The sequence below is a fragment of the Hibiscus syriacus genome, unplaced genomic scaffold, assembly GCF_006381635.1.
Source record: "Hibiscus syriacus cultivar Baekdansim isolate YM2019G1 unplaced genomic scaffold, ASM638163v2 tig00112540_pilon, whole genome shotgun sequence".
In the NCBI taxonomy this organism is placed as follows: Eukaryota; Viridiplantae; Streptophyta; class Magnoliopsida; order Malvales; family Malvaceae; genus Hibiscus; species Hibiscus syriacus.
The window spans coordinates 278,635-293,374 of NW_024063362.1; the positions used below are offsets into that span (position 1 = coordinate 278,635).

Consider the following 14,740-nt stretch of genomic DNA (forward strand, 5'->3'; position numbering starts at 1 on the left):
CTCCTTCCAGGAGGTGATCAATCATGCAAAAGCTCTAGAGAGAGCTCAGAATGAGAGATTCGGGGATTCATGAGTTCAAACATCAAAGAGGACAGGTGTATCTTCCAACTCAGCACCATCAAAAAGAGGAAGAGATTCGGGATTTCGAACACAAGCTAGATCAGAATCAGTTGTATCCTCTGCTAGAGGAGCAAGTCAGGTGAAACCTAGACAGACACAATCAGTGGGATCTAGTGCTGGGAGATCCACTCAGAGTCAAGTGAGACAGTGTCAGCATTGTGGGAAGAATCATTCTGGGTTATGTCGGATGGCTTCTGGAACCTGTTTTCGATACGGAGATGCCGGACATTTTATCCGGAATTGTCCATTAATAGTTGGTAAGCCTGCAACATCTGAGAGAGTTGGCTCTGCCTTGCAGAGAGGACGAGGAAGAGGCAGAGGAAGGAACCAGTCTGAATCCTCTGCGCAACATGAAGTTCGCTCAACCGCTCGGGTATACAGTTTGAAGACAAGTGAAGATCGGGATGATCCTGATATTATAGCAGGTACTTTTTAGCTGTATGATAAATTAGTATTGATACTGATTGATCCGGGTTCTAATTATTCTTACATTACAAGTAAGTTAGTAAAGGAATTGAGGATTCCCTTATATGCTATGAGTAATGAGATTATAGTAACTAATCCTTTAGGCCATAGTGCTCGGGTGAACAAAGTCTGTAAGGGGTGTCCCATAAAGATTCAGGGAATTGAATTCCCTGCTAATCTGATAGAATTACCCTTTGACGAGTTTGAAGTAATTTTGGGAATGGATTCGTTGTTCCGTTACTATGGAGATGTTAATTGTAGATTGAAAAAGGTAACCCTGAAGAGTCCAGGAGGAACAAAAATAAGTGTGATCAGTGAAAGGCTTAATACTTTTGCAAATGTAATATCAGTGATGTCTGCCAAGAAGCTACTGTTGCAAGGATGTCAAGGTTTTCTTGCTAATGTGATAGATGCCAGAACTAAAGTGAAAGGATTAAATGAGATTCCAATAGTTCGGGAATTCTATGATGTTTTCCCTGCTGAGTTGCCAGGATTACCTCCAGATAGAGAGGTAGAATTTCAAATTGAAGTAATGCCGGGAACCGCTCCAATTGCAATGACACCTTATCGGATGGCTCCGAAAGAATTGCAAGAGTTAAAAAATCAATTGTAAGAGCTGTTAGAGAAGGAATTTATTCGACCAAGTGTGTCACCTTGGGGAGCTCCGGTGTTATTTGTTAAGAAGACATATGGGTCAATGCGTCTCTGTATTGATTATCGACAGCTTAATAAGGTGACAATAAAAAATAAGTATCCCCTCCCACGCATTGATGATTTGTTTGATCAGATAAAAGGAGCTTCGGTATTTTTGAAGATCAATCTACGTTCGGGTTATCACCAAGTAAAGATTCAGGAGAAGGACATTCCAAAGACGGATTTCAGAACGAGATATGGTCATTATAAATTCTTCGTAATGCCATTCGGAGTAACGAATGCACCTACTGCTTTCATGGATCTCATGAACAGGATTTTTCAACCCTATTTGGACCAGTTTGTTGTTGTCTTTATTGATGACATACTGGTTTACTCGAAGTCCATGGAAGAGCATAGTGCACATTTACAAACAGTTTTGCAAATTCTTAGAGATAAGAAGCTTTATGCCAAACTGTCCAAATGTGAATTCTGGCTAGGGGAAGTAATTTTCTTGGGGCATGTGATCTCTGTTAATGGGATTCAGGTGGACCCTCAAAAGATAAAAGCTATAATGGAATGGGAAGTTCCAAAGAATGTATCTGAAGTTCAGAGTTTCCTTGGACTTGCCGGTTATTATCGAAGATTCGTTAAGAATTTTTCAATGATAGTGCTGCCCTTAACGAAGTTGATGAGAAAGAACGTACCATTTGTTTGGACTCTTGAATGTCAAGATAGCTTTGAAGCTTTAAAGAAAATTTTGACAGAAGCTCCTGTTTTGGTTCAACCGGAATCTGGCAAGAATTTTGTAGTATTCAGTGACGCATCTCATAATGGTTTGGGTTGTGTATTAATGCAAGAAGGGAAAATGGTAGCGTATGCATCGAGACAGTTGAAACCACATGAAAAGAATTACCCACTCATGATTTAGAAATGGCTGTTGTAGTATTCGCTCTTAAGATTTGGCGTCATTATCTTTATGGGGAGCGTTGTTACTTATATATGGATCATAAGAGCCTGAAGTATCTGATGACTCAAAAAGAGCTAAATTTGAGGCAACGTAGATGTGTAGAGTTCTTAAAAGATTATGATGTGATAATTGACTATCATCCCGGAAAGGCTAACGTGGTAGCAGATGCCTTGAGCAGGAAAACGTTTGCAGCCTTACGAGCTATGGATGCAAGATTATCTTTAACTGGAGATGGTGGTCTATGTGCAGAGTTAAAACTTAAACCAGCATGGTTGGATCGAATAGGAGAATTGCAAAGCCAATATGAAATATGTTTGAAAAGAATAGAGAAAGTAAAGAATAAAGAGATTAAGGATTTTGAGGTGAAGTTTGATGGGAAATTGTATTATAAAGAAAGAATTGTGATACCAGACGATGAAGAGTTGAAGAAAGATTTATTAGCAGAGGCTCATTGCAGTCCATTGACGATGCACCCGGGTGGAACCAAGATGTATATGGATTTAAAACATCGGTATTGGTGGCCAGGGATAAAGCGAAGCATTACTAAATATGTGTCCAAGTGCTTAACATGTCAGCAAGTCAAAGCCGAACATCAAGTTCCGTCTGGATTATTACAACCACTTTTCATTCCACAATGAAAGTGGGAAAATGTAATGATGGATTTTGTTTCGGGGTTACCCCTGACTCCAAACAAAAGAGACTCAATTTGGGTAATTGTTGATCGATTGACCAAGTCAGCACATTTCCTTCATGTCAGAACAGATTTCTGTATGGAAAAATATACGGAACTATATATTAGAGAAATTATTAGACTGCATGGGGTGCCTGTTTCTATAGTTTCTGATCGAGACATCTCAAAATCATACTATTATTTCAAACAAGTTATTAATCCTTTCTAATACTCCTAACTCTTTAGTTAGATCATTGACAAGTCAAATTTCTCAATAAAACTCCAAAAACTACACCCTACCAACAATTCATTTCAAAACCCATTTTACAATTTCATTTCTAATTCACTCCACATGTTGTATGAAGCATAAGCAAATACCTTTGCATCTTGCATTAAAACACATCCCAAACCATTATGGGAAGCGTCACTAAAAATAGTGAAATCTTTGTTTGATTTTGATTGCACTAACACTGGAGCTTCTGTCAAAACCTTCTTCAATGCTTCAAAACTCTTTTGACAATCAGGAGTCCAATCAAAAGACACATATTTTCTTAACAATTTGGTTAATGACAGAGATATCATCAAAAATTTCTTGACAAACCTTCGATAATAACCTGCGAGGCCCAGGAAACTTCGAACTTCTAACACATTCTTCGGAATTTCCCACTCTAACACAACTTTAACCTTCTGAGCACATCTTTTCTAATTAGCCCTGAACATAATTTTTCCAAAATTAATCCTTGAACTTTTCAACTTAATCCAATTTAACCAATAACTTTTAATTTATTACCTTTTGGTCACCGACCCAATGTTTGGTATGTTACAAGCATAAACTTTATAATTGTCCGATTAAATACAATGTTTGATTATGTAAAAACGTAATAATCATCATGTTGCGAATTGTAGTAATTTTAGGTTTAAGGATTTAATGACAAAACTGCTTTGAAATTAATATAAAACTTTAATTCATGTATTAATCTCAAAACGAGTCGGTCCAATATTTGTTCTCAATAAATAAATATGAATTTGTTTTGAATCTCATTCACATATTCATCTCATAAATATCTATAAAATTTTATATCAATCTTATTTTATTATTGTTCTCACAATAATAATCGATAAGGGATATTTAGAATAATTAACAATATTATTCAAGGATATTAAAATAAAATTACACATAAATGATAATAATAAAATCCAATAGTCAAATATCATGTCCATACAATATGTCTAGGGCACTGATGCTAACAGATACTCCATGAATGAGTATCGATACTACTCACTCAGAACTCCCTTGTTTTAAGTTGTTTGATGAACAATATGCTAATAGGTATTGCTCTTTTAGTATCGATACTCATGCTCAGAAATACCTTGTTTTGGGTACGAAAAATGCCAAATTTCATCTCTTAAGACCCTATTAAGGTTCCCAATTATTATTAAAGTCCCATGAGGATTAAATGGGGGTCATAATAGGTCTTTTAACATGCTGAAAACATCAAAAGATACAATTACCATAGACATGCTTCATAACTCATACAACCTACCAAAACTTATCTAATGATCTACATGTGGTAGAGTTGAGTTAGAAGTGTGTAACCTTTGATTTCTAAGCTGATGGAAGTGTCCAATGCTCAACATAAGGTGAGTTTTTCCTTCCCCTTGCTCTTGGAGCTTTCTCTTACTTACCTCACTAAACAAGGGTTAAGCACATGGGTTACTAATGTGTTTTAGAGGTTAGAAAGGTATTAAAAACACATCTTAAGACTGAAATCCTTCAAAAATAGGATGGGTAACTACGGTTTTCTCAAACCCCCACAAAACCCATATTTACAAATTATGGCCAAAACTTGATCTTAAGAGTTTAATTTGGAGCTTGGGATGAGAGTGTTAGGATTCTTACCTTAGAATCTTAAGCTAAGCTTGTTAATTTAGCAAGTTATCACCTTTAGCTATCCAACTAGAATGAAGAATAAAAGGAGAAGATGAAGGCTTGGGAGAAGAAGATAAATGATATGAAGAAAAAGAGGTTTCTTACGTGACCTCACCCGCAGTTAAACAAAATCAACATTTGAAAGTGAAAATAGTTTAATTATTCCATTGGCCACTCTACTTTTAAATGCAACCAGAAAATACCTTATTTCCATAATAATTGTGCCCCAACCAAGCCTAATCCAATATCTAATTGGGTTGAACTCTCATACGAGGCTAATGGGTTTATTTAACTTATATCAGGTTGACCCGAAACTACTAACTCGGGATTCATGACATTACAGTTCTTATATAACTTTTAAATTTTTTACGTTTTAGTCCCTAGAAAAGCATGTTCAATTAGGTCCCTGTTTGGTGTCCGATTAATATGGAATTTTGCATACCACTGTTTGGTTACTAACACATATCTTGTAATGCACCAATTTTTTAAGTGATGTTAAATTATTGATGTTTAACCATTGTCATGTGTTGCATGATATATGTTTTAAATTTGAATACTTCCGCATAGTACGCATGTTTAGGTTTTTTTCGGACAAGTTCGGAATCTAATGTACACTCAGGTACCCGAGTGCTTCTTCGTGACTAGGTATGGGGTGTTATAACTTTGATGTTGATTGTTGATTGCCAATATTCTTTATTGTCCTTTTATTTTTTTTATACTGTATCTTTATTTTCTTTTTTTTTTTATTTTTAATAAATCTACCTATATGACACATTTTTATATGCTTTTATGGAACTTTTTCTTCTACTTTTTTGCATGTTTTTTGGTCATTTGGTTATTGTTTTCATTTATCGTTTTTAAGAATTGATTTGACAACACCATGACTGATAAGATGACACTTATCTATTATCATATGAATCTTCCATGCTTTGGACTCTTGGATTGAATTTGGATACTCGATTTGCGTTCGTACATAGTTTTTCAAGTCGCCCAACTCTCATTTGCGGTTTGTCGATGGCCTTCTAGTAGCTTTATCCCCTTTTATGGTTCGTTTTCCTTTGCGATCATATCTGTTTATTTTTATCTTTGTTTGAGTTTACTGGTTATATTTTAAATCTTTCATTGTATGACCTTATAGGATTTTAAGTCGCTAATTTTTGTGTTAGTGGTGATAGGAAAGTATCATAATTATGTGCTTAATTTACAATAATGATTGTATATCTTCATTGTAATTCGGTATATTTCATATTTTAATAAAATTAGTGGCTTCTATAAAAAAAAAGTTAGAATATTTTAACTTTTCAAAGATTCTAAAAGTAGAGGGATTGAAGGAGTCATTAAAATTGCAAAGTTCAAACAGTTGAGGGGTTAATATTGTGTTTTATCCAAACTTTAAAAGCACTCGAAACAATTATTGGACAATAGGTGGACTTATCAGACGTTATATTTAGCTCAATCATTCTATTAGATTAAAATATTTTGGCTAAGGAGTCATCATAGGCGTCGTTTGTTATTGAAAATGTGAGAAAAATTTCTTTATTATTATATTTTTGGTGAATAACGGGTAACAACTACTCTATCAACCTATTCAGATTATTTTGGGAAAATTTGAAAAACAAAAGGTGTTGGTAAACCATTTTTATAATATTATATATTAAATATTCAACACCTAACACTACCCATTTGCCTGATAACATCGGATATTAATAAATAAATAAATAAATAAATTAGTTTTATTTTTAGTTTACGAGCCACGTGAACCATATTACTTGAAATTTATTATTCCCAGGCAAGATCGGCTTCGGTAGGTGAAATCCGCTATGTTTATCATCCAAAACAACAATCACTTAAAAATAATAATTAACAATCTTTTCAATGATAAACAGTTTTTGCTCAATAAAAATAAATTATCTGAAAGCTAGATTATTATCAAAGGCAAGGAACAGATAAATTATTACAAATTGTACTTCAAATTCTATGTAACCCAATTTTAAAAATTCATAATATAATCTATTTAGTGAAGAATTAAATTAAAAGTTAAAAATTAAATGTATAAAGCGAAGATATCACCATTTATCACTAGAATCATTTTTGACTACTCTGGATTATTTGGCACAAATGAAACGTGGTAAGAAGAAAAAAATAAATAAAACATTTTATTATTACACTATTTTCCGCATTATTTTTTATTTAGATTTATTGTCTGATAATTAAAAAAACTAAAAGAATGGCCAATCTAATATGAATGGTTCCATTAAAAACTCTGGTTCAGAGTTCTTAATACAATCATCGATGAAACGTTCTAACAACATAACCATCCCGCATGTAATCAATCTATTCAAGAAACCACTGAAAAATTCATCCAACTATGATTACATCTCCTAATGTTGAACACAACCACAAGCAGGTTAACCATTCAGACCAAAGGGAAGTGACCATTCACTTCAGCTACACTTTGTCTTGCACCCAATACCGCAAAGAACCCTGATTAACCTATGACAATAATAGTAGAAGATAATCCGGTTCTGTAGCTAAAGGCCAACCATCCCAGAAAACCCCCATTTTAGATACCTCCAAACCCGAAAAACATGAATTATTTAAAAGCAGACTTCTTTCCATCATCTAGATGCAGATGCAGATGAAGAAGATGCAGACAGCCAAAGACAACGAAGAACGGCGAGTTCAGCATCCCAGCTTTCGAACCCAAATAGAGGACTCCAGACTTTATCTGTTATAAACCTTTTTGTATTCGCTTTTGGAAGTTTGCAAAGAAATTTAATGTTTCAGGGATCCTAAAATATCAACTTCTGTAGAACAGATATTATAAGTACCTGCCAGAGAAGCATTTGATGCAGTTCCCCAAATCCCTTTTAAGATAAAAGTAAAGAAACACCACTCTGAGTTTGAGTGAAGTTGCATCACAACCAGAGAGAAAGATTCGTTCAAACAGTAGCAGCTAGCCAAGTTGAAACTAGAGACGATGCCAAATGGGACCCACAATCATCTAGTATTGAAGATCCCATAGCTGGCCAGCTAAGAAGTAAACCCCAGGGTAGTGTAGAAGCAGAAAAGCACCGAGGCAGATGCAGAAAACACCTCAACACAAAAAAGGGGGGAAAAAACATGAACTTTTAGCAGGGTTCCTGCAATGATTTATCAACAAAATTTGTAGATGTCACCTTATGCTTTCTTCTTTACTATGCAGAAAGGAATATTTTGCAAAGATCAAACAAAGAAAACCAACATAGAATATAGAAAAACAGATACGAACTTAACCAAATCCAAGAGGCTGCGGACGTTGCCCAATTAAAAACAGTAGCACTGAAGTCCAAACAAACTAAACACACTTAATCCAGTCTCCTTACATAAAAGCTACATCATTGTGGTACTTAGCTCCTGCTCCGATGGTGCTCTCTTACACCATTCCTGCACCAAATTCAGTAGAACTATTTCACACTCGCATATCATAAAGCAAATGGTATAAAAGTGAATTGAGCATCATCAACATTATAGGACAGAGGATGGATAACAAAATCTTAATTGGGGAAAAAGAAGGCCTTTTAAGTCACAAGTATCAAGTTCAAGGATCTTCACCCATTAGCATATGGCAATTCCTCACGACCACGGTATTGGGGAGATTTGCTGAGGTTACGTCCACGAGGAGAAAGACTGCGGCGTCTTGGGGATCCTCCACGAGGGCTGTAACTTCTACATAAGGTTGCTAAGCGTCATCCAATCACGTACAGATTACAGACTTCAATCAATCATAATGACAACCAATGTTAGATCAGGAGGCCTTACCTGTGCCCATAGCTTGGGCTCCTACGATATCTAGGGCTGCGACTGCGACGTCTTCCTGAACCACCACGTGAGCGGCATTCTCGAGCAAAATGACCAGGCTCACCACACTCATAGCACTTCAAATCAGAACCACCAGAGCGCCCACGGCCACCTCCGCCTCCACGGCCACCACCTCGGCCTCTAGAATTATGAGAAAGCTCAACCCTCCAGCCATTCTTGCCTGTTCCAAGTACACCAAATAGATTGGAGTCTCAAATGACAAACTCGTGCTAAATAAAGATGCCGTTAAGAAAAAGAGAATTAGGGACTTGCGTCTAGGTGGGTGAAAGAGATAAACACTATGTTCCTGCCAACAAGTTTTATAGACTTCCCCAGTCAAAAAACAACAGAAAAACAATTCGTATAGGATAATAAAATCAACAAATTTTAAGAAAATTACAACAGGAGAGTGATCCTCGTTGTAAAATTGATCCGTGCTATTAGCAAATATGGGCAATATTAGAAGCAGTAGACATTGAAAAAGTAAGTTCTTCATAAAGCTATATCAAGTTCTGAATAAGTAGAGACTGCAAATTGCATACCGAAACCATGATTTCCATCATAAATCGTAATGAGGAAAGAGCATCCCAATAACCAATGTGCTAGCTCCCAAGTCCTAACCAAGGCATTCTCTAGTTTTGCATATTTGGTTCACAACGAGAAAGGAACCACAGCTAACTAGACAAAACATTTAGGATGCAACAAGTGACATACAAAAAACAAAAAAGAAGACATTGTTGAAAAAATACCATCTATTTCACGAATGGCATCCTCAGCATCTCTGCGATCATCAAAATCGATGAAAGCATAACCTGGTGGCCTACGAGCAACCCATACACTGGAAAAACAAAAGAAGAGCAACATTTGGAGAATTATAAAAATCAGAATCATGCTTAAAAATACAGACACCTATGTTAAAACGGAAGAGGAAACAAAACTATACCCCTTAATAACTCCAAAGACACGAAACTCATCTTCAAGATCCCGCTCAGAGACCCGTGGGTCTAGGTTACCCACGTACACGCGCGCCATTGATCTTTCGGGGGGTTCAAGAGAAACCTATGAAACTATTCTCAGGCGATTATTCAAGTTTCAACTCAACACCGAACAAACAACCGGAAAAAGGGGTGTTCAAGAGAAATTAAACCTAGATTGAGAACAAAAGTTAAAATAAACCACAAAAGACGAATCAGCTGGGAAAAATAATATGCAATTTCTAATAATAATTAGAGAGAGTGAGATCTGAAGCTCAACCTCGTGAAGCTGCGCAAATCAGTATCAGTACAGCAGCGGAATCAGCTGCTTCGGATTTTTGTTTCGAGTATTGTATTGCGAATGACTGCTTTCTTAAGGGTCAGCTCCAGATTCGATAAATACCAGGTCCACTCCAAAACAACATTGGATCCATCCTTTCGTTGCAAAACTAGTGTTCGGCCCACCAATAAACAGCACTTGGATTTGGACCCTTGACATTCAAAATATGGGGTAATATCTAATACGATAAACACTTAATAATATCTAATCACTTCATAGATTTTAAAAAAAATATTATTATGAAATTATAATAACATAAAATATATTTTAAATCATTCAATTATTATTTTAGTTACAAATGAATTACTTTTTGAAAATCTATTATTTAATTAAAATATGGTCTAGGATCCAATTACATATTCTAAAGTTCTACACATTTTTAGGATTGTTGGGTGAGAGGAAATCAAATGATGAGATTAAAAGTAGGAAATAAGAAGATATTTACTGAAAAAATAAACAAAGAGTTAACTCAGCCTTTAATTTCCTCTTATCCAATGATCTTAAAATGGTGTAAAACTAAAAAGTTTACGCTATATAAGTGGATCTTAACCCTTAAAATATTATTACAAACAGATAATTAGCCGTTAAATACTATATAAAATAATGACATAATTTGAAATAATAACAATTTTAGTCTCTAAAATTTATACATCATATCAATTTATCTTTATTTATAATAAATACAATAAATTTAACATATTTAAGATTTTATCAATTTATGTTTAAAAGATCTATCAATTCAGTTTTCATTTTTCTCTTACATTTTTTTATTTTTTTCTTAAAAATATTATATTATTTTTCTGATATAAATCCATTTAAAAATATCTTATTGGTGCATCATAACATAATATGTTTATTCAAATATTATTTTGATTCAATTAATTGACTTGGTTTAATATTATCGTGAAAATATTAAATTGATGAAACCTTTAAATATAAAAAATTAAATTTATTAAATTATTTAAAAAAAATCTAATTTTAATCTTAATTCTATTAGAGGGGAGGGATAGAGGGACTTAAGAGAAGGAATGAGGTGCTCTAAGTGGGTATAGAACCCATTGCCTAAGGCAATATGACTCATTTATAGTTTTTGGAAACAAAAGTGACTCATTTATAACCAAATGTATAATTAAGTTGTATTTTACAGCTGCAAAGTTGCAATAAATATAATAATAAAGAGGTGTGAATTTTGAGGATGAAAAGAGGTACAACTATAAACAAATAAAAAAAAGGATCCCTTGGCCAACGATGGACAACGCTTTCTTCAATGCATAAAATAAAGGTTAAAAGAAGACCAATTCAAAAGGTGGTGTCTTCCTTCTTCCCACTCTCTCAATTTGCGTCTTACTTTGGGGTTTCTCTTTGGACCCAAAACTCAACGATTCAGAATCCGCTCCAACTCTCTCCTTCCAGCTCATCTCGCCTGTTCAACTCACCTCTCTCACCCCCACACTTGTGCTTCTCCGTTTCCGAAGTGAGTTTCTTTTACTCGCTTTCTCCCCACCGTCTTACTGTTCCCTTTCTTCTTCTTTTTATGGTTTGATTTGATAAATAATAAAGAAAAATAATAAAGGGGTTTTCTTGCATGAATTCGCGGGAAATTGATCAGATTTCCCATGAGAATTATACTGTAGGATAAAATACCCATTTTGGAAGTGCTTGTAGGTCTCCAAATTTGTAGTCTCAGTTTACAAGCTTGGATTTTGATTAGGCTTTTCCTTTGGGGGAATAAGATGGACCCATCTGCAGCTGGTGATGATTGCAATAACAAATTTTGTATTGATAATTTGATAGCTGCAAGAAAGTCACTAAAGCTCGGCTTAGAGAAAACAAAATCCCTAGGATTGGCTCTTGAAAAGGCTGGACCTAGAATAGAGGAGATCAACCAAAGATTGCCTTCCTTAGAAGCTGCAGTCCGCCCAATTCTTGCTGACAAGGACGCGCTTGCAGCTGTTGGGGGCCATATCAACCGAGCAGTGGGCCCTGCTGCTGCAGTGCTTAAGGTTTTCGACGCGGTTCATGGGCTTGAAAAGTCCCTTCTATCAGATCCCAGGAATGATCTTCCTGGGTATTTATCGGTGTTGAAACGCCTCAAAGAGGCATTGAGGTTTCTTGGTGATAACTGTGGATTGGCTATTCAATGGTTGGAAGATATAATCGAGTATTTGGAGGATAACAGAGTTGCTGACGGACGGTATTTGTCAAATTTGAAGACATCACTCAAGGGCCTAAGGGAGTTGCAAAATGATGGGGAAATAATACATCTTGATGGGGGTCTTTTAGATGCTGCATTGGATCAACTGGAAAATGAGTTTAGAAGACTATTGACGGAGCATAGCATGCCACTTCCAATGTCATCTCCATCACTAGGCGAACAAGCATGCATTGCACCGTCGCCCTTGCCGGTGACTGTTACTCAGAAGTTGCAAGCAATTCTTGGTAGGCTGATTGCTAATAATAGACTTGAGAAGTGCATTACAATCTATGTTGAAGTTCGTAGTTCAAATGTCAGAGCTAGCTTGAAGGCACTTGATTTGGATTATCTTGAGATCTCAATCTCGGAGTTCAACGATGTGCAGAGCATAGAAGGGTATATACGACAGTGGGGAAGACATTTAGAGTTTGCAGTAAAGCATTTGTTCGAGGCAGAGTTCAAACTGTGTAATGATGTTTTCGAGAAGATTGGCCTGGATGTTTGGATGGGATGTTTTGCAAAAATAGCTGCACAAGCTGGCATTCTTGCTTTTCTTCAGTTTGGGAAGACTATTACGGAAAGCAAGAAAGAACCTTTAAAGCTTCTCAAGTTATTGGATATATTTGCATCTTTGAACAAATTGAGATTGGATTTCAACAGGCTCTTTGGGGGAGCAGCATGCATTGAGATCCAAAACCTGACAAGAGATCTCATCAAGAGGGTTATTGATGGTGCAGCCGAAATTTTCTGGGAAATCTTTGTTCAGGTGGAATTACAGAGGCAGATTCCTCCTCCTCTGGATGGGAGCATTCCTAAGTTGGTGAGTTTCATAACCGAGTACTGCAATAAACTGCTTGGTGATGAGTATAGGCCGATCCTGACCCAAGTTCTCGTCATTCACCAAAGCTGGAAGCATAAAAAATTTCAGGAGATGATTCTTGTTAATGAAGTTTTGAAAATAATTAAGGCCGTTGATCTGAATTTGGAAACATGGGTGAAGGCATATGGTGATGCTACCCTGTCCTATCTTTTCACTATGAACAGCCACTGGCATCTATACAAACACTTAAAGGGAACTAAAATTGGAGAGCTCATGGGAGATGCTTGGTTGAAAGATCATGAACAGTATAAGGAGTATTATTCCACTGTATTCTTAAGAGAGAGCTGGGGTAAGCTCCCTGGTCATTTAAGCCGTGAAGGGTTAATCCTGTTCTCAGGTGGTCGTGCCACTGCTCGTGATCTCGTAAAGAAAAGGTTGAAAACTTTTAATGAAGCTTTTGATGAGATGTATAAAAAGCAGTCTGGTTGGGTTATCTCAGAAAGAGATTTGAGGGAGAAGACATGCCAACTAATAGTGCAGGCGATTCTACCCGTCTATCGAAGCTATATGCAAACTTATGGGCCATTGGTGGAACAAGATGCAAGTTCCAGTAAATATGCAAAGTACACAGTGCAGGGGTTGGAACAAATGCTCCTTTCTCTTTTTCTGCCTAGGCGGGAAAGGTATGGCAGTTTCAAAGGCAGACCAACTGACAGCAAAATCGATAACGGGGTAGATCTTCGCCGAACTGCATCTGCAGTTGCGTGATTGTAATATGTGGGTGTTTTAGATGTTTAAGGTATATCTTGTGCACAGTTTTGCTATGTTATGTCAACTGCGAATATAATGGATGGTGGGGTAGGGGACATAACAAGCAAGTACTGAGTTGGTAGATAAGAGAATTGATATTTTCAGGTATAGCATTTCAAGTTTACTTTCATATTCACTTGTTAATTTAGTTGCTAGCTAGTAGGCAATTGCTGGACCTTCATGTTCAAATGTTCAATATTGTGACATAAAAGTGAAAAGTGGAGGTCTAAGCTGTGATTAATTAAATTTATTTAGTCATCAACATTCCCTAAAGAATTTACTCTGATGAAATGCCCTTAATTTTTTTTTCTTGTTATTAGGATGGGTTCGATGTACATGTTCTTGTTATTAGGATTTCATGCTCAATTCGTGCTAACACGCATCTCCTATGCATGTTACATGTATTTCTTCTTTTTGAATAAAATCCAACTAAAGGGTATTATTTCGATAAATGATTGGAAATAGGGTCATTCTAGTTTTTAATTAAAAAATATTTAGTTAAAAAAAGCACGAAAGGTTCTCTCCTTGGTGGGTGATAACAAATCGATGTCGAAATTAGTACCAGCTTGCTCCCTGATGGCCTAAACTTTTACAACCAGCGTAGACAAATGAGACTGGATATGGATAATGTCATATGAAGTTCGCTTTTGTTTTGGTATGATCCTTTGAAGTTTTCAGTTTATTTCACCACTCCAGTCTGTGTTGATATAGGGGAATTAGATCAGCTTGATATTATGACAGAAATTACTTGCACCAGAAGAAAAGACAGTAAAATGAGCACTGTGCTATCGGAAGAAGCATCGTCGAAATGCTTAACGGAAAGCATCTACAACGATGATTGTGTCAGCTGTTACGGTGAAAAGGATGATATCGGATGTAGTATACGCCTGGCCCTTCCCTGTATAACTTTCCACTCTGTATATCAAAAACTGCGACTTAATTCCGTTCTTTGTACACGATCAGTTTGTTTCTTGTCG

The 14,740-nt window shown here is 36.0% G+C and overlaps 2 protein-coding genes across 5 annotated transcripts; one reads left to right on the forward strand and one right to left on the reverse strand.

Moving 5' to 3' along the window:
- Positions 1 to 8,015: 8,015 nt before the first annotated feature.
- Positions 8,016 to 9,944, reverse strand: LOC120181849 (serine/arginine-rich splicing factor RSZ22-like). 4 transcript variants are annotated; one of them, XM_039186893.1, is made up of 6 exons: positions 9,880 to 9,944; positions 9,569 to 9,684; positions 9,375 to 9,463; positions 8,591 to 8,806; positions 8,380 to 8,497; positions 8,016 to 8,211 (listed from the first exon to the last, which is right to left on the reverse strand). In XM_039186893.1, the coding sequence occupies exons 2-6, from the start codon at positions 9,655 to 9,657 to the stop codon at positions 8,175 to 8,177; spliced, it is 549 nt and encodes a 182-aa protein (XP_039042824.1). In that variant the 5' UTR covers positions 9,658 to 9,684; positions 9,880 to 9,944; the 3' UTR covers positions 8,016 to 8,174. The 4 variants fall into 4 exon arrangements, with proteins under 4 accessions (XP_039042824.1, XP_039042827.1, XP_039042826.1 ...); XM_039186896.1 differs by having other exon boundaries at positions 8,380 to 8,484; positions 8,587 to 8,806; XM_039186895.1 differs by having other exon boundaries at positions 8,380 to 8,490; positions 8,587 to 8,806.
- Positions 9,945 to 11,234: 1,290 nt separating this feature from the next.
- LOC120181848 (exocyst complex component EXO70A1-like) lies at positions 11,235 to 14,025 on the forward strand. Its single transcript, XM_039186892.1, has one exon. The coding sequence runs from the start codon at positions 11,673 to 11,675 to the stop codon at positions 13,719 to 13,721; it is 2,049 nt and encodes a 682-aa protein (XP_039042823.1). The 5' UTR covers positions 11,235 to 11,672; the 3' UTR covers positions 13,722 to 14,025.
- The last annotated feature ends 715 nt before the right edge of the window (positions 14,026 to 14,740 follow it).